The 20,800-nt window shown below is 33.2% G+C and overlaps 2 protein-coding genes across 4 annotated transcripts in view; both read left to right on the top strand.

The window, feature by feature from the left end:
* Positions 1-20,800, top strand: part of dysf (neuronal PAS domain protein dysfusion) — a 302,152-nt gene that overhangs the window by 232,867 nt on the left and 48,485 nt on the right. For both annotated transcript variants that reach the window (XM_074126429.1, XM_074126428.1), the window contains exon 7: positions 18,142-18,248. In XM_074126429.1, the coding sequence (XP_073982530.1) occupies positions 18,142-18,248 (107 nt within the window). The remainder of the gene's footprint in view (positions 1-18,141; positions 18,249-20,800) is intronic.
* On the top strand, positions 727-5,156 carry LOC141453291 (collagenase 3-like). Of its 2 annotated transcripts, XM_074126308.1 has the most exons (3): positions 727-4,596; positions 4,685-4,930; positions 5,019-5,156. In XM_074126308.1, the coding sequence occupies exon 1, from the start codon at positions 1,239-1,241 to the stop codon at positions 2,901-2,903; it is 1,665 nt and encodes a 554-aa protein (XP_073982409.1). In that variant the 5' UTR covers positions 727-1,238; the 3' UTR covers positions 2,904-4,596; positions 4,685-4,930; positions 5,019-5,156. The 2 variants fall into 2 exon arrangements, with proteins under 2 accessions (XP_073982409.1, XP_073982408.1); XM_074126307.1 differs by having other exon boundaries at positions 727-4,930.

Here is a 20,800-nt window from a genome sequence, read left to right as displayed (position 1 = left end):
TATACGGGTTTATCCAATTTCTTTTCTAAAAATTGACATTTTTCCATACCTTTGGAGAACAAATAATTACATCCTGATGTATACTTGTGTAAAATGATGATGAATTGATCGTAAGATTGATTGCCTGCATTGTGGTCAATTCCATGGTGGTTTTTCATAAGCCATCTATTTGGAGCATAGCATAAGTTCTCGTTATTATTATTATTATTATTATTGGGTAATTTAAACATCCAACTGCCAATTATGTGTAGGTTTGTGTCAGCAATGGCCATTTCACGAACAATAAATGTATCTTCATCATGGAGACTTTTCCTTTTTTGAAATCCTTGTAAATCAATAATTAGCGGTTGCATGATTTTTTTTTTTTTTTTTTTTTTTTGTAAAGAGGTCCAGTTACACTAGACAATATATGGATGTGAACTGGTATTTTTTTTTTTTAAAGTTTCTTATACTAAAATCATCCCCCTCCCCTCCACTATTGGAGGATGTGACGTCATCATTTTATTGTAAACTAAAAACACATTTATCACTACCATCGTTGTCTTCGTTAACCGACTGGTTATTCACTTCATTGGTAATAACAATTGTATTTTCCAAAGATATTAGCAACATTAAATTATGTAAATAATTATTAATTAACCACGCATTCTGTATAATTGACATAATTTGTTTTTTATTTAAATTAATTTCTTTAATAGATGAATTGGGCGTGGTTGTTTCCTTAAGCGTTAATAATTTTCTATTTTGATGACGTCTAAGGTACAAAAAGATGTTATTATCTTCTATAAGCGTAACATTCTTATCTTGATCTTTTCTATTCATCCTTCCAAAATAATGAAGAATTTCACCAAATTTCTGCTGTAGTTGTTGCCATTGAGGAAGTGATAGATTAATTTCAACTTTTTTCTTTACTATATGCACAACAGCACTATAGTTATTATTATTATTAACAACACTTGCATTTGTTAACCCTACTAAAACTTTGAAATCACGTTTAAAATGTAAAACAGGTGTAGAATAATGAAGACTCATTGTTGTTGTAATTGTCATTAACGTTGTGGTCGTGTATCGTATTAAGATAAAAAACACACTGAGAGACATGTACATGCATGCGCGTGTGTGTGTTTTGTTTTTAGCACGGGTTATCAGTTTGTGGTTTTCTTACTAGTACATTACAGGAACTTTTGCGGTTAACAGTGTGCTGTCGCCTCGCTGTGTGTGTGTGTGTGTGATAAGAGATGTCTACTTTAATATTTACCGCCAAATATTTTTGTTTGTTTGTATGTTTTATCCACCTAATAAGCGCATATAATCCAACAACAATTGCGTATTTGCAAAGGTTTGGTTATTTAAAACATGAAGACAATACTAGTGAAGCAGCGATTAAAGATGCTGTCATAATATTACAAGAGAAATATAATTTACCCACAGATGGTATGGAAAATCCGCAAACGTTAAAAGTAATTAAGACACGTAGGTGTGGTGTTGAGGATAATTTTACACCTTTTATTGTGGGTTCCAGTACAACTAAATGGGGTAAAAATGATATAACTTGGTACATATATCCGCCACAGTATTCTTCAGTAGCAGAACGGGCGTTTTCCATTTGGTCAAAATATGCAAACTTAACATTCAAACGATCACATAATTCACCAAATATCTCTATTGCTTTTGCCCGAGGGAAACATCTATGTATTACAAATAAATCCACCTATTGTTACGCACCTTTTGTTGATGGAAGCGGTATCTTAGCACATGCAGAGTATCCTCATATATATAAGAAAGCAGTGGAAATCCATTTAAATGATGCTATAACTTGGCACACAGATTTAACCCTTCCCTCCTCCTCCACGATAAAGGATGATGATGTCACGTCGCTTTTTTGGGTATTAGTTCACGAAATAGGTCATGGACTTGGGTTAAGTCATTCATCGGATAGGCAAAGTCTTATGTTCCCATCTTATATCTTTCCACATGTATCCTCATTTGATGAATTAGACCTATTTGAAGAGGAAATACGTGCAATACAAATTATGTATGGTCCACCTTTGAAGCCACCTCCCACAACAACAACCACACCTGCTGCTGCATCAACCCCATCCACAACAACAACAACAACAACAACAACAACATCATCACCACCACCTGTAACCACCACCACAAAAAGACCTCTGCCTCCAACTAATCAACCATTTATGGACATATGTTATTATTTGAAACACATTGGGGCATTTTTGGTGGCTCATAAACGTCTGTATTTATTTTATAACAATTATGTTTGGATAATTCCTTTACAAGAATCGATACGTTTACAACGTGATTACACGCGGCCAAAGATGATAAACAGATGGTTAAGATTTCTACCAGCAAATTTTACCCATGTATCAGGCATTTATCAACGTCCAAACAAAGATATTGTTATGATTGCAGACAATCATCTTTACATATTTAACTATCCATACCTTCATCTAACCTATCAAGAGGACATTCAATCATTGTTGATGGTGCCTGGAGGTGTCAATGTTTCCGTAAACGCAATTTTTCATTCAAATACAGGAAGTACTTACATAATCTACAATAAATCTTTTGTTAACAAATTTAATGAATGTGATTTAACTAGCACCTTTATCGGTGATGTATCGTACATTTTTCCCGGTGTACCGCGTAACGTAAAAACAGCCTTTAGACATACAAACGGTCGTATATATTTTAAATCTGATGATTTATTTTATAGTTTTAATGAATTCCTAGATAGCGTCACTGATACAATAGAAGATTCCTCAGTTTTATTCAATATTGTCTGCAATCAAAACTCCATTTTAAATCAACTTCAACACCTTTTGAATAAATTGACGATGAATCTTCAGTTGGAAGAGAAAGAAGTAGAAGCAGAAGAAGAATGATTAATTTGAGTATTATGTATAGATCAACATATGGGAACATGATGGGTAAAGTTTTTAGGGGAGAAATGGAAACATCCCGAGGGGGTTAAAAACATGCTTGTAGCAATACATAAAAACATAAAACTACATAAAGTTTTTGTGTATTGAGTATATATTTAAGTTTTTGTATGTATGGAGTAATTAAGTATTGAGTTTCAAGTTTTGTGTTTGTGTGTGTGTGTGTGTGTGTGTGTGTGTGTGTGTGTATGGAGTAATTAAGTAATGAGTTTTAAGTTTTTTGTGTATGGAGTAAGTATGAAAGATTGGAACATGATGTGGGTCTAAGACGTACATAATTTGTGTACTGAGTATTAAGTTTTGTGTATGTATGGAGTAATTAAGTAATGAGTTTTAAGTTTTTTGTGTGTGGAGTAATTAAGTATGAAAGATTGGAACATGATTATGGTCTAAGACGTACATAATTTGTGTACTGAGTATTAAGTATATTTAAGTTTTGTGTATGTATGGAGTAATTAAGTAATGAGTTTTAAGTTTTTTTGTGTATGGAGTAATTAAGTATGAAAGATTGGAACATGATTATGGTCTAAGAAATACATAATTTGTGTACTGAGGATCAAGTTTTGTGTATGAATGAAGTAATTAAGTAATGTGTTTTAAGTTTTTTTCGTGTATGGAGTTATTAAGTATGAAAGATTGGAACACGATTATGGTCTAAGAAGTACATAATTTGTGTACAGAGTTTTAAGTTTTGTGTATGAATGAAGTAATTAAGTAATGTGTTTTAAGTTTTTTTGTGTATGGAGTAATTAAGTATGAAAGATTGGAACATGATTATGGTCTAAGATGTACATAATTTGTGTACTGAGTATTAAGTATATTTAAGTTTTGTGTATGTATGGAGTAATTAAGTAATGAGTTTTAAGTTTTTTTGTGTATGGAGTAATTAAGTATGAAAGATTGGAACATGATTATGGTCTAAGACGTACATAATTTGTGTACTGAGTATTAAGTTTTGTGTATGTATGGAGTAATTAAGTATGAAAGATTGGAACATGATTATGATCTAAGACGTACATAATTTGTGTACTGAGTATTAAGTTTTGTGTATGTATGGAGTAATTAAGTAATGAGTTTTAAGTTTTTACACACACACACACACACACACACACACACACACACACATAAACTTAAAAAAAAAATACATAATTTACTATTAAGTATGGAAAGTTGAGTTTTTGTTTTTTTTTTTTAAATCTAGTATTTTTTCTACATGTGTTACGCTGTTATTATAGACTTATATATATAAAGTTTGTAGAAATTCTTTTAAATAAAATATGTATAAAGATTATGTTTTTTTAACCTCTTATTAATAAAATAAGTTTTATCTATATCCTAGTTTTATCAAGTGGTGTTGAAAAAATATTTATAAAGATTATGTTTTTTTTATTTTTAACCACATATTATTATTATTCAAAATAAGTTTTATCTTTATCCAAGTTAGTTTTTTTTGGCGTTAATCGGGGCCGTGTGAATAAGTATAATCGCGCGTATGCAAAGGAAGTTTGTGGTTAACTCTTATCTCACATGAGAGAGAGTATAAAATAGGTGCATATCGGATGTAGATTATCTAGTATTTGTTTCTCTCTCTCACCATCGTGTACGTGTTAATCATCATCACCATTAAGAAAACCAGGTAATTAATTTTTTTTTAAACTACAATTGTAAAAAAGAAGTTAAATAGAAGAAGAAGAAAATTGTACAGTATGAACATTTTTTTTTAGAAAAGATAATGAGTAATGATCTATTAAAAAAACTTAATCACCCTACGAGTGAATTGTACAAAAAACTCGGCGATTTGGAAGTAAATAAACCATATCTGATAGCATCTTTTACTAAATTAGAGAAAACTAAATTCGGACCTGCAATATTAGTCACAATACATGATAAAAGTGATACATTGAGTTCCGTTTTTTTACCCAAAAGATTTGTTAACTCATTTGATTACGAAGATATATTCGACTATAAAGGTATATTAATTTTTTTAAAAAAAAAAATAATTTAATTAAGGTAAAAATTATTTTTTTTTTCTCACTAACCTTTGCATTCTTTTTCAAGATGGTGATTTAGTCCTTATTTATAAGGGAATACAAAATAACATAAACGTTATTCAATTTGAATCATCTCACCAAGAGGTGGTAGAGGAGCAGGAGGAGGAGGAGGAGGAGGAGGAACCTCCAAAGAAGAAGAAGCCAAAGAAGACCAGGAAGACATGCATCAACAACAACAACAACAACGAAGAATAGTTAATTTTTTGTAAGTTAAAAAAAAAAAAAAATTATGCCTAATCTAACGTGTGATAAATGTGGCAAACACTATTCCAAACCATACAATTTAAAGAGACATGTTGTAATATGTTCACCCAAAAAATGCTTCAAATGTGGTAATATATTCCACACTTTAGGCACTTTAAAGAGACATATTGTGTCATGTTCACCAAGAAAATGTGCAAACTGTGCTAGTATATTCCACACATTCGTAGATTTATTAAATCATATCTCATTAAATTGTATTAAATGTGATGATTCGACGACGACGACGACGACAAACGTTAAGGCCGGAAGCATGAATGTGCGTAATCAAAAACAATATCGATTATTATCGGTTCCTTTAGAAGATGGTGCAGTGATTAGTGCATTAAATAAATCAGCCCAAAATATTTGCATCAAAAATACTAATAATATAAAAGACCCCGCGCTATTTTTACAAGATAAACACGGGGTGCTTCTAAAGTATTTAACTAAAGCCAGAGAAGAGCTATTAATTTTTAAATCATCCATCTTCTTAGAATGTGTTTACAGTCGATATAGGAATTCCGATCTTGAACAGTATACGGATGCTAATTTTAAAACATCAATAGAAATTATCAATGCTAGTTCCAACTTGATTCACTATCTTAACAAAATCTATGCAAAAATTATGAGTGAAATGCAGGAATTTGAAACTAGTGGATCAGGTTGGAAATTAGATTCCATAGATTCCATTGTCATTAGATTAACTAAATATCGTCCGCTGGGCGGAAGAGGGTATATTCCTTTACCAAAGGAAATAGCTGATAAAAAGGCTATCATAAATATACGTAATAGTGATGATTATTGCTTTAAATATGCCATCTTGTGTGGCCAACTAAAGAAACCTGGGTGTTTAACCATGTATAAAAAATTGAATCATTGTTATAATTTTGATAATATCTCCTTTCCAACACCTTTAAAGGATATTGCTAGATTTGAAAAAGATAATAATGTCTCGATAAATGTTTACTCTTTAACCGAGCAGAATCTGGTTTATCCTCTCTCAATAAGTTCGAATAATAAGTCTGTAGAACATTTCGACTTACTATTATTAACTAGCGAGGAAAATAATAATAGCTTACACTATTCATTAATAAACGATTTATCCAGACTTGTATCTTCCCAACTTAGTAATCATGGTAATGGTGTTGTTATATGTAAACGATGCTTTAAAACATTTAATCGTGATTATAGAACGGTAGATGGGGAAACAGGTGAGGAACGATTAAAAGCACACCAGTTATTCTGTAATCAACACGAACAGTGTCGAATTAGTATGCCTTTACCATGTGAACAATTACAGTTTACAAATTACCACCACAAACAACACATACCAATAGTTATCTATGCAGATTTTGAATCCTTACTTTTACCTATAGACGGCGCACCCGGAAATTCATCCACATCCTGGTCAAGACAAACACATAAACACCAAATCTGTAGTGTTGGGGCTAAGGTTGTCTCTTCGCTAGCAAACTATCAACAAAAGGACATTTTCCTATATACTGGTGATGATGCGGTTGAAAAATTTATGGAATATTTACATTCAGTGGTTAAAGATGTGGAAGTCTTATATAAGACGATTATTCCCATGAAAGAGCTAACCACACAACAATGTGAGGATTTTGCTAATGCTACTCATTGTGGAATGTGTGAAGGGGTGTTCAATAGATTGGACAAAAAAGCGCATCATCATGACCATCTTACGGGGGAATTTGTGTGTGCTGCACATGTAAACTGCAATTTGAATTTTCAATTGCCCAATTTCCTGCCAGTCTACATTCATAACCTTAGCGGATATGATGCTCATCCAATTATCTTGTCTTTGGGCGTTGATCCAGGAGAGGTGAAGGTAATACCAAATTCCAAGGAGAAATATATAAGTTTTTCGAAAAAGTTTTCCGATTGCCCATCCATATGGCTACGCTTTTTGGATACATATAAGTTTCTACCGGATAGCTTAGAACATCTTATAAATAACTTGACGGAATATCCACAAATGGAGAAACAATTTCCCGACAATGGGCAGCGGGCTTTACTACTTAGAAAAGGTGTTTATCCATACACCTATCTAACTAGTATGGAAAAAATGTCCGATCGATCTTTACCACCTAAACAGTATTTCTTTAATGATTTAACCGATGAGCACATATCCGATAGCGACTATCAACACGCGCAAAAGGTTTGGTCTACATTCCATATAGAAACACTCAAAGAATACACAGAATTGTATTTGACAACGGATATAATTCTCTTAAGCGACATATTTGAACAGTTTAGAAAGGTTTGTGAGTCTATCTACTATATTGATCCAAGTTGGTATTTCACAACACCTGGCCTAGCATTTGATGCATGTTTAAAATGTACAAAAGTTAAATTGGATCTTCTAACGGACTATGACAAATTGCTAATGATTGAATCGGGTATTAGAGGAGGCATCACTTCCTGTGTTACAAGATATGCTAAAGCCAATAATCCCTACATACCCGACTATGATGCTACACAACCAACAAACTATATTCTCTATATAGATGTTAACAATCTTTACGGCTTCGCAATGATACAGCACCTCCCGTTCGGCGGGTTTGAATGGGTCAATGGGGGAGAGGGGGGTGGGGGAGAGGACTTTGACATAACCGCCATTCCAGACAACAGCGATATTGGCTATATTCTAGAGGTTGATCTACACATACCTACACACTTACACGACTATTTCGCCCAGTTTCCACCACTACCGCATCATCAAAATAAAAAACTCTATACCACGCTAGAGGATAAACACCATTATGTGATTCATTATAGAAATTTAAAACAAGCACTATCCATGGGTGTTGTTCTTAAAAAGGTGCATAGAATGTTGAAATTCAATCAATCTCCCTGGCTTAAACCTTATATAGAACTCAACACGAGCCTTAGAAAGGCGGCTAGAAATGATTTTGAAAAGGATTTCTATAAGTTGATGAACAACTCTGTTTTTGGTAAATGTATTGAAAACAAGAGGAAACGATTAAACATTAAAATTGTCACATCTGAACAAGCATTGCTAAAGCTGTCCAAACGGGCCAACTTTAATGATCGTACAATTTTCAATGAAAACGTTATTGCTGTTCATCTGCAACAAGAGTCCATTCACTTTGATCGGCCCATTTACGTTGGATTTTCCATTTTAGAACTTTCCAAACATTACATGTATCATTTCCATTACCAGGTCATGTTAAAATACTATACTCCTAAAACATTAACCCTTCTCTATTCCGACACAGACTCATATATTTATAAAATTGAAACCAACGATGTTTATGATGACCTAATTACATTAAAAACACACTTTGACACTTCCAACTACCCGCCCACGCATAAATCTTTCTCAAATCACAATAAGAAGGTGTTGGGTAAATTTTCCGATGAGACTGGTGGTGATCCTATTCAAGAGTTGGTTGCATTAAGGCCTAAAATGTATAGCCTGAAAATATTTAAGCGTGGTATTATAAAAAAAGCGAAGGGTGTTAAAAAAAGTGGTGTTAATAGGATCACTTTTTCCGATTATTTAAATATTTTACACAATAAAGAATGTGTTTTATATTCCTCCTTTAAAACTATTCAATCCAAACTTCACCACCTGTTCACATATGAATGTAATAAGAAGAGTTTATCTTTTCTAGATGATAAACGATTCATTTTATCCGATGGTGTGCATACTCTTCCTTTTGGACACCACCAGCTAGACAAATAACAGCACCATTAACCATGCATACAATATCTAATCTTTGCTTAAAATTTACTATTGACGATGATGATAAGAGGTATTTCCAACCATTATCACTTTTAGATGCAAGTATGATTAAAATATGTTTAAATTTAGATAAAAGGAACGATATTTCCCGATTGGAAATACCTTCAACTATCCAATGTAAATTATTCAATGTTTACTCTTATTTTTGTATAGATACGTATAAAAAATGTTTCATAGATTTATATTGTTTTGATAATGTGGAATTTGATGCTGGTAAACCAATGTCAATATCAGATTATATTGCTATAATGTATTGTTATCCAGACAAGACATCTTTATTATTACATCACTTTAAATCAATTAAAATAACCATTAAAATGTATTATTTTAGAAAAATAAACATTCTTTTCAATAATAATAATAATAATGGTCGAGATATATTATTCACTAATACCAATTCACATTATAATTTTTGTGTTAAATGTTGTAACTTGCTCACACCGCCACCTAAAGGTATTATTTGGAATTGTTATTATACCTGTATGTATACAAACAATATTGATCTTCTTTCAAGTATTATATATGATAAACTATTTTGGTGTTTTAACTGTATTAAATGTCCATTATTTAGTGTAGAACATTTTTTACCTGAACAGATATGTGCTTAAAAAAAATTGTATTAATAAACTATGGATATCCCCACCACTTTATGGTTAACCACACTTCCGTTCTTATTTAACTCTCCTGAGGAGATTTTTTCCACCCATTGTGAGTTCAGTTTTTTATACGAACACACTGTGTGACTAGAAAAAAATTACATAATGGAAGAATGGAATTTGGTTATGACTCACCCTTTCTATCACCAATTTCAACACGATTTCTACAAACGTGTTTTAGGACCTGAGCAAGCAATTCAATTTATGCTTTTATACAACAATATGCAAGAATTGGAAACATTATCACATGCATATGTAAAAAAAGGTGATTATAAAGACTTCCACTATATTAATTGTTGTTGGTCAAATCCTAAATGCACGGAAGGGCCAGATACTTGCAAATGTTGTAATATCTCAAGTTTATGTTATAATATTATTACCAAATTAGATGAAATTTACAATTGTAATCACATTGAAGTATATTTGTCTAAAAGAGTGAATAATTTTAGTTTTACATAAAAAAATATATATATGCTTGTACATTTTATATGATGATGAAATTATAACACAATAAATATATATTAAAGAAATAAAACTATTTTTTCTTTTTTTTTTTTTCCTTTTCCAACATACTTTCCTAGTTAATATATATATGGTAAGATGTATATTCCCTATGTATTATTATTATAACCTTTAAAATGTTATTTTAGGTGACAGCGCCAAAAACACATTATAATGGATGGCGAGGTTACATTAGGTTATCCATAATCTTACGTCTCTCTCTCTCAGTAAGATGTCGTATTTTGTGTTAAAATGGTGACATAATGAGTGATAAGATGCTAACAATACCTCTCATATGTGAGATACCTAGTTAATGTCTTTAAGGTGACATTAAAAGCACCAAAAACACACATAATATTCTAATTGGGGTGAGGTTACATTAGGTTATCCATAACCTTACACCAATACTCACTTGCTATTGGTAAGTATATTAAAAATATTATTATGAACATATTTCCAAGTGTTTATTGTGCTAAAAGTGTTAAGATTATCCTCTTAATGATAAAAATATTCTCATAAATTTAAAAATAACATACGGGGGGGGTTACATTAGGTTATCCATAACCTTACACCAAAAATCACTCGTTATTGGTAAATATTAAAAAAAGTTAATATTTATCCTCTATAAGTAATAAAAATAACATTAAAATGTGTTAAAATATTTCCAAGTCTTAATAAGTGTAATATATCTTAATCTTTGTGTTATCAGTGTGGATAAGATGACGTATGACGTCACACCCTCCGGCATACGGACGCTCGTGTGCGCACAACCTCGGCCATAAGGAGTGCTAGGAGTGGGGGCCGCGCACGGACGCGCACAGCGCTATCCTAGTGTGGACCGGGGTGAGGAAGCGGGGGTACCCCCCTGCATTCCCTCACCCTGTCTCCCATAAGGCCGCGGCTCCAAAAAAAGACCCTCAATCACCAAAACATATCTACTTACTATAACATTCTATTAACGATAACTATTACACTATAAACATTCAGGACCAAAGACAACCATTTAAAGCTAACATCCATCGTGTAAAACAAATTATAATAAATTGTTCGTAAGTATAAGATTTAAAGATGGCCTAGCCCTAGGGTTGAAAGAGTGTTACAAAATTTTTTTGGACTAAAATTGTATTTATCTTTTTTCTCTTAATAAGTAAAGTAAAGTAATTGCCTATTTTTGTAGGCGGTCTTTTTGTCCAACTACCAAATTAGGTGTCGTGGACGGAGGCGACTAACAAACGTACTTTACTGTAAATTTCTCATATTAACCATTAAATAAAATCCAAGACCCTAGACCAGGGGGAATCGAACCCACTAAACCAACAATACATCTTAGCTTTGCGGGTCTAGCCTATAACCGCCTAACTTACTTTACTATAAATTTCTCATATTAACCATTAAATAAAATCCAAGGCCTAGACCTGGGGAAATCGAACCCACTAAACCAACAATACATCTTAGCTTTGCGGGTCTAGCCTATAACCGCCAAATATACTTTACTGTAAATTTTTCATATTAACCATTAAATAAAATCCAAGACCCTAGACCAGGGGGAATCGAACCCATTAAACCAACAATACATCTTAGCTTTGCGGGTCTAGCCTATAACCGCTCAGCTACCGTGGCGCCTTTCAACCTTTCTCTTGATAACTTACTCTATTCAAGTTAGTATACCGTTCACCAAATCTAATTGTTAGTTGGACGTAAAACTCGCCTAAAGAAATTGGCATTACTAAAGTTAGTACAGTGCGCACATTCTAAAAGCTTTAAATAGGATCGTTTTAAATTTTCTTCATTGATTTTTCCGCCGGAAATGCAATTTTGGGAGGTCTCTATAGTCTCCAAGAGTGCAACAAAGGGGTCCTCCAAATTCCTCTTCCTGTTCTTGATACTTTTCTTATCTTTCTCCCCCTCATACAACCACCTTTCTTTCCGCTTGTTTCACTTCCTTCTTGGGGTTTTTTCCTAAGCACTTAAACTAAAATAGTTACTGATTTCTGTTTGTACTAGATCTTCTAACCATTCCACCGTATATCTTTTTGCAATCCTTTAATAAAGGATTATGGGTCATCCCTTAGAAGAGGTTGTTTATTCCTTAACGATTATTTTACTTAGAATTTTTTTTATCTCAAAGCTGCAGCAGCATATCGCAATCAACTTAATTTAAAGACCCGTATGCAACCACTGTTTAATAAATTCAAAGCTTATGGTTTTGCTAAATGTTCTTCTCAAACAACCGCTAGCGACATAAACTTGCAAGAAGCTTTTTTTTATTTTTTGGAACATTTGGCTCCGGAAATGAGCTCTCTACTCTACATTTTCCCTACCAATGCACGGTAATACCAACTAAATAATACGTATTTGTATTTCAATTTCTATTAACGTGATATCCGGATCCACCACTTCCGGTTGAAGTCGCAACTTCATATTTTGATTCACTATGATTCATCCCGATATTATGATATACTAAACACAAGGCATTCACTAAAAGCTGATTTTCTGTCTCAATCCGCGAAAATCACTGCCATTTGTAATATTCGTATCTGCCAGCATCATCACGTGATCGGAATTTATCAAAATGTCGTGATATAGATGAAATTTTTAACTACCTTTTGTTTTAACGTCTCTTCTATTCATTTTTTTTATACTGTGATACAAAAAAATACAATTACTGAATTAAAAATAGATTTTTTGTCACGATTTACGTGTACTTTCTTACATGTATCGTGTGCGATTGTTTGTTTTATATATAATACTAAAAACATGGAATATTCATCGCCATAACTAGTACTGCTTATTGTCTTTTATTTACTTATTGTTCGTTAATATATTGGATAGCTACCAGCTGATTTATTATCGCATATTAATAAAGCTGATTAAATGAGGCAATGATGAGTCAGAAGTTAAAGCTTTAGTTATGACATTATGGTTTTAAATGGAGGGGAGAATGTTGTCAGTTTGGACATCAGTGAGTGTGTTTACTTGTTTCAAACAAAAGGTAAGTACTCTACCATTGTGTCTTACCGGAAATACATTTTCTTACCATGTATGAGAAGGAATCTTCAAAGGTGGTAAAAGGTTCTGCTTCAGAACAACCCTCTGATAAAATTGCCAATAAAGGTTATATTAGGCTTGATAACCGGGCTGAACTTAACGTTGATGCAAAACGATCATCTCCATTTTTCTGAGCAATTAAAGAGATACTGGTAAAGTAAATTAAGTTCAAACAGAGTTTAAGTACTGACGTTGCTCGCTAATCTTTTCTTATTGCAACGAGTGTACAACTTTACAGACAACTGGGGATCCCCACAGGGTAATCAACAAGTGTCAAGTTATAAAATCCTCTTTACTAACAGCATTTTATCTCTTATCATTAATCTTTAACTTTGCAAAAAACCATAGTCTATTCTCAAATCATAAACTATGTATCACCAATTTATTTCAGTAAATCACAAAGTTATAAATTTATTGAAGCTGTGTACAGACAGCTCTATCCAGGATGGTCCCAAAGGACGATATATTCCCAGAGGGAGGTACAACTTTAATAGACCTGTAACATCACAATAAAAAGATGTAAAACAATCCTGTCCTGGATATCAATAAAATTCTTAGTGGGATATCTAGTTAAATTGAAAAAAGCGTCCGATTTTGTTGTAGCGTTTCCACTACATCTTACTTACACTTTATCAATTTTCTTACAAGAACATTTAAAAAAAAAAGAAAAACAATTGATCAGCAATTAGAGATCAGTCCCTTTAGATTTATAAGCGACGATCTAAATCAACTAAATGCATATATCTAGTAAATATCTAGTAAAGTGAGGCTATTAAATAACGAGACTATTGCTATAAAACATTTTATTTTAAATTTATACATATTTAGTTATTATCACCTTCAATATACACCACTCCCCTATCCCTACAACGCTCCATGCGAATTTACCATTGTTTGAAACAGTGCTAGATGTCTTTTTCTGTGAGCTCCTGCATGACGCGTCAGCCGCTTTTTCTTTCATAGCTTCAACGGACTGAAATCCTGTTTCTTTTAATGCCGATTTGACTTTGGGGAACAGATAAAAAAGTCACATGGGGTGGCAGGTCAGGCGAATAAGGCGGATAGCCTAAAACTGTGATGTTGTACTTAGCTAGAAACGTCGTCTATGCAGTGTGAGCCAGCGCCGGTTGTCTTGATGGAGAAGAACCCATGACTTGTTCTTCCACAAATCGGGGCCATTTTTCCTTACTCTTTCACGGAGTTGAGCAAGCCAATGTTGATTAATTATAATCGATATTTTCATCCGTTTTGGACGTGGAAGGGCGACCCGTGCGGTCATAATCTCCGACGTCTTCTCGGCCATCTTGGAAACGTTTGAACCACTCAAAAACTTGCGCACTTGATAAACATTCATCGCCATAAACTTCTTTTAATAAAAGATAAGTTTTAGTAGCGGTTTTATCCAGTTTCATATGACAATTCGTAGCTCTACTTTACATGTGGAGTATCATGTTTTCGGCAAAACGGAAACTAACACCTCTTACACAAACCAGTCAGGTTCCGGTCAGAAAGATTTCTCTACAAACACACGTGAGACGCTGCAATCGAAAGAGAAGGCTTTACGCAGCACAGCTGTAGGTCGTTAGGATTTGGCACATGCATAGTTCTTCTATAGCAGCATCAGTCTCGTCATTTAATAGCCACATCTCGTACAATGGGCATAAATATTATCTTGAAAGGAAACATGAGAAACGGAGATATTGAATGTTGAAATTTGGGAAACATCAAATTGCTCAAGAAATTGGAGTTACAAACCGGTTCTATTAAATTGCCTAAACTCATGTTTATTTGCGTATAATGCTAGTGATTTCCTACTTTTATTCTCTGATATTAACTTCTTTGGTCGCGTGAGGATGAGCATTTGAATAATCTTAGAATCATCTTGATTTAAATTTGACTTTTATTTAAGCTTAACAAACAGAAAAACAATCTTGAGGCCAAATAAAATAATAAATTGAATGACATTTTTTTTTGTCTCTATCTATTAATCTTTCGCCCAAAATTTCTGCCTGTTATGTACGATCTTTGTTTCCGGTATGTTATGTAACGGATTCTCAGCCTGTCTGGTCCATTACAAAAGAACCACCCTTCAAAACTATAAAGTTCAAGGCAAGACATCATCAAATCCAACTCAGTTACATCCGCCTTAACTATCCGACTTACCTTCACCGCCGAGTCACATAGACAAACATTTAATATACATTAACTACATACATATAAAGTGTTTTTGACGTGAATACGTCTTTAAATTTGCTATCATACGGAGGCAATCCAAAAAACCTAATGATAACAAAATAGGGGGATACAGTTTGGCATTATAGTTTCGAATCTATCGTCTACATCCAAAATTAAATTAGACCACTGGATAGCTAAAGGATCAAAGAATTCATTACGATAAGCGAGGACTGTAACGGAAGGGGGAAGCGCCGCCATTTTGAGATCATTTTGCTACGTATCGAGATTTGTAATTAGTATAACTTTTGACTCGGAGAAGCTACGATGTTCGTTTAAGTTTTAATCGTCAGCTGTCGTCACAATCTATCGATTGTATAAAAACATTAGTGTAAAATAGTAACAGTGAATATAATAAGGTGGTAGAATAAAAAAAATATTATCAAAAATATATAATGTCGGCCTATACGCGTCGAAAAGCCAAAACCAAATACAAAAATCGTATACGGTTGGAAAGGGCTTCTCAAGAACAATCGAATGGTAATAATAAAACACTAGATGACCGAGTCAAGCTGTGTCTAGGAACGTAAAAGAATGAATGCGGCCGAGCGGATCAACGACGACGGTGTCAGTACATCTGCAGCTGGGGCGGTTGAAATTTTATGCAAGTGGATGATGAAATAGCTTCTACATCGACAACGGACTGTATAGGCATAGATTGTGTTCGAAATGTCGATTATGAAGACACATTGTTTCCTCCTGAATACATAAATAAAAATATTTTATATAAAAAATATAACCCGTTACATAAAAGTATTTACGTACAACACACGGCCGTGGTCCATGACGCATCCACATTTTTTTGTTTTTCCTGAGTTTGTGTTCACAATGAACAGGAAGAAAGTAATTGAGAAATGAGAAAAATGAAAAAGAACTCTTTGAATTGTGGTCATAGGAAGTCAGATGAGTGTTCAAACTGAGGTCATTTTGCTTAAAAAAAATTTAACACTTTAAATTTATATTACTTTTAAATAAATATAATATAAAAGAATTAGGTGTTATATAATACTACTTTAGAGGGAGGGAATTTTCATATAATATATAATCAGGTAAAGAAAGGTTATAGTGCTAAATGGCTGGTTGTATTATAAATTATGAGATGGACTGATTTGCCAATAAGTGAGGGTCAGAAAGAGATGGGGAAACATTTTAGAGCGAGAAAGTGATATTCTACTCCAAACGCTGTGGAGTTACAAAAGCGGTGACCTTTGTGCTCTTTAAAGGGTTCAGCGTAAAGTTCCAACGGCTTTGGTAACAATTCCAGCGTTCTTCAGAGAGAATCCTTCTCTCTCTCTCTGTCTCTCTCGACTAAGGCTCCCACTTTCCAAAGTTACAATAAGATTATTAAAAGGTCTCTCCTTTCATACTTTAACATTGCATTACTACATTAGTTTAGCAGTCTCCAAGTAAATGCACATAACTTCAGTACTTGTACATTTTAATTCTATATTAACAATCCCTCCCCACACACACACAGGACTTAAAATAGCAGAACTAAACAGTCTGCTTAAAACTACTTAAAAGACTCTTAGACGATAGATCAAAACTCTCCGGACAACAAAAGACTGATTTATACTTCCAAATTGAAATCCATCTGGGCGTATGGAATAGAGCTGTGGGGTTCAACCAAACGCTCCAATCTCCAAAGGATTCAATCTCAAATCAATCTAAAATACTTAGTACTATAAGTAAACGCTCCATTTTATGTCTCCCAACCTGGGCTATACACACTGACCTTAACATTCCTTTTGGCACCACACAAATAGCTCAAAACACAATACAGGAAACTCCATTTCAACCTACAGTCACACGTAAAATCCTCTAGCTCCAAAATCTTTCTTCAAGAACTCTTCCTGACAACCCGGACAACACGCCTTAAAAGACTAGTGGCCTTCTTGATCTCCTCTCAAGTGAAAAAAAGTGGACTAATAGTCTAATGTTTTGGAGTGTAACTCCACTGAGTAACTTCTCCACTCGTCTGTATCTACCAATCACTTCTATCATTGTTATTTGTAGCGCCAACACGCTTATTATAGCACAGATTTCATTTAATCATTTAATATCATTTTTTTTTACTTTTTTTGGCTTTGGCTTTCGCCGTACAGCCAGCATCGTCTAGGTGCTTATCACTAGAATATCACTCACTCTCCATTCTTACTTATAAATACATTCGCTTCACACATCCATCCCTCTACTATACACAACTATTTACATACAAACTTACAGCTAATGGATGGATCAGTACTCTATATTCCTGCCATCATTATAGCTTAACCGAAATTAAAATCACGTAATCCTTCTCTAATCATTTTCTTCCATTCATTCTAATCGGCTATAACTTTTAAATATATTCATATTTCTTAGCTAGCTCTGCTACAGATTTAAGCACATAGATGTTGGTGGAGAATAATATGTCTTCGTAGCAAAATAGTGCATCTAAATACCTGTATAAGTCGTCAAACATTTCGTTTCCTTTCTACCACATAACGTGGACATATCTATGATTATATGTTTGAAATCCTCCTCCTCATTGCAATCTACGCATTTAATAACATTTAAAATAAAAATATTTATCATTTATTTGTTTATGATTTTTCATAATGTTGAAGTAACTTTATAATACAGCATATTTTTTCTCTCTCTCTGTTTTTGTTACTTAGCGGAGAATGGCATTTAGGCTTTCCCAGGTCCGAGCTGCAAGGTGCTTCGTGGTATCAGCTACTGCACTGGGATTCCATGAGAGAAGCTCAAAATAAACATAGGCTGAGTGAGTAATCTTGATTCTTAAATAGCTTATCATTGCTTTAAGTTCATGCTTTCAGATGGCATAAGTTAATTCTTAATTACCATTAGGTATCGCCAAAAAAAAATCTAAGGTATAAAATAGGTACCTACCTATACAGGGTGTTCAGCATAAGACTACGGTAACTTCGGGAGGCAATTCTGGGCATCATTTGCAACAAAAAATTTCATATAAACTATGGCTCGATTCGGCTCCGTTTTATAGATATTTTTAATTTTATGTTTTTTCAAGGTGTTACTACTTTTTAGCAAACAGTTGTCTATATTTCTAAAACTATTAAAGCTACAGCTATTTTAATAAGCTCATTAGAAAGAAGGTTAACTTTCCTTTTAAATAAGCTAATTTGTATTCCAAAATAATAATACAAAGTATTTCAAATTGTGGCCCAAACATAAGAAATAGCAAGTTTCTAATTTTTTCCAAAAACTTTGACTTCATTTTTCTCAAAAACATTTTATATGAAAAAACCGTGCACTATTCAGGAAAAACATCTACATACGATCACCTTTCGAACGGTATACAATAATTGGGGTTATGTTAAAAATTGATGCAGAAATCTGTGATTAATTGCAAAAAAGTAGGCCTCAAAACAGTGTCGGCATTATCAAAGGAACTTACTTATCGCTCTAATCTCAAAGTTAAAAACTGATATGTTTTATCCTAATACGGCTTTTAAAAACAAATAAATACAAGAAGAAGAAAAGATAGTTTAAAGTCTACATTTTCATTAGATATTTCGTTGTCATTTTGCTATCATTATGCCAGCGTATTCGAATATTGAATATCGCGACATGTTATGCATCTACGGTTTCGTAGATGGGAATAGTGGATGCTAGATGTTTTCCTGATAGGGTGATCCGAATGCTAAGCCGATCTTGGAGGTGTACAGGCGGTCCGGTGAAGTATTCCATCCACTATTATTTAATTTGGGGATCAGAGCGAGTAATAAGTTCTTGGCTTATTCATTAGCTCTTCACAACCCGTAAATTCCAAAATTTTATTGAGTAGTTCAAAATGATGATTTATTCACATTATTTGGCATATTTCTTTAATTAACTAAAGAATAACACACAGATCTAAACTCGTTAAACGAAAATCCTTTCTTTCGAAATTGGTACCTAACACTCATTTAACATCATATTCATTTTTCTTCTTTTTATTTTATTTTACTATTTATAATGTAAATTTTTTTTTTTTGAATATAGTTCTTAAATTAATTAATTATTAAATTACACGTTTGCAAAAAATCGTACTGGATTTGATGATTCTGATCAGTTATATTCTTACGGTAGGTGAATTCCTTTCATAATGCTGACGCTGTTTTGAGGCCTACTTTTTTGCAATTAATCACAGATTTCTGCATCAATTTTTAACATAACCCTAATTATTGTATACCGTTCGAAAGGTGATCGTATGTAGATGTTTTTCCTGAATAGTGCACGGTTTTTTCATATGAAATGTTTTTGAGAAAAATGAAGTCAAAGTTTTTGGAAAAAATTAGAAACTTGCTATTTTTTATGTTTGGGCCACAATTTGAAATACTTTGTATTATTATTTTGGAATACAAATTAGCTTATTTAAAAGGAAATTTAACCTTCTTTCTAATGAGCTTATTAAAATAGCTGTAGCTTTAATAGTTTTAGAAATATAGACAACTGTTTGCTAAAAAGTAGTAACACCTTGAAAAAACATAAAATTAAAAATATCTATAAAATGGAGCCGAATCGAGCCATAGTTTATATGGAATTTTTTGTTGCAAATGATGCCCAGAAACGCCTCCCGAAGTTACCGTAGTCTTATGCTGAACACCCTGTATACAGGGTGTTCATTTTAAGACGGCTCAAATGCATTTCATGCTTAAACGGTTAATCTGAGCAAAACATGGTAGAGGAAAAAATTTGTTGCCCGTCACCTCTAGTTTCAGAAAATGTGACTTGATTTTAGATTCCTGCTCGCATACGCGGCTGATGCGCGACCAAAAGTGAGGGTTTGCAGTTGACCCCCATTTTCATATACACAGTTTTAAAGAGTATAAGTTATGAAAGAAACCGGAATCCGCAATACGATATCTTCAAAATTAAAGGTGCTAGGCCATTTCAAAATCTGGTATTTATTAATCATATTTCAATTTTTTAACTTGTTATCAAAGAGAAAGAAGAGCACGCGATTGGTCATTTTTGTGTATTTTTTCATCCCCTTTCTACTAAAAATATCGCCAAGGCAGTAAAGCTAGTATTTTTCTTAATATCTCCCTCACTTTTGGTCGCGCGTCGACCGCGTATGCGAGCAGGAATCTAAAATCAAGTTACATATTCTGGTGACGGGCAACAAATTTAACCTCTACCATTTTTTGCTCAGATTAACTGTTTAAGCATGAAATGCATTTGAGCGGTCTTAAAATGAACACCTGTTTTCTTTTCCAGGTCTAAAAAATATCTCAAAATTTTGTATTTAATTTTATCTCATTTATTTATCATAGTAAAATACAATTTTAAGACCATTTTTAGTGGGACAGC

This window comes from Rhodnius prolixus, unplaced genomic scaffold, assembly GCF_049639745.1.
Source record: "Rhodnius prolixus isolate KJV_2025 unplaced genomic scaffold, Rpr scaffold_3, whole genome shotgun sequence".
NCBI lineage: Eukaryota > Metazoa > Arthropoda > Insecta > Hemiptera > Reduviidae > Rhodnius > Rhodnius prolixus.
The sequence above is the reverse complement of the archived record's forward strand: the minus strand, read 5'-3'. Positions and strand labels throughout refer to the sequence as shown.

Bases quoted from the DNA above. Each gene is read 5' to 3' on its own strand.
- LOC141453291 (XM_074126308.1), top strand. From the start codon at position 1,239: ATGTCTACTTTAATATTTACCGCCAAATATTTTTGTTTGTTTGTATGT.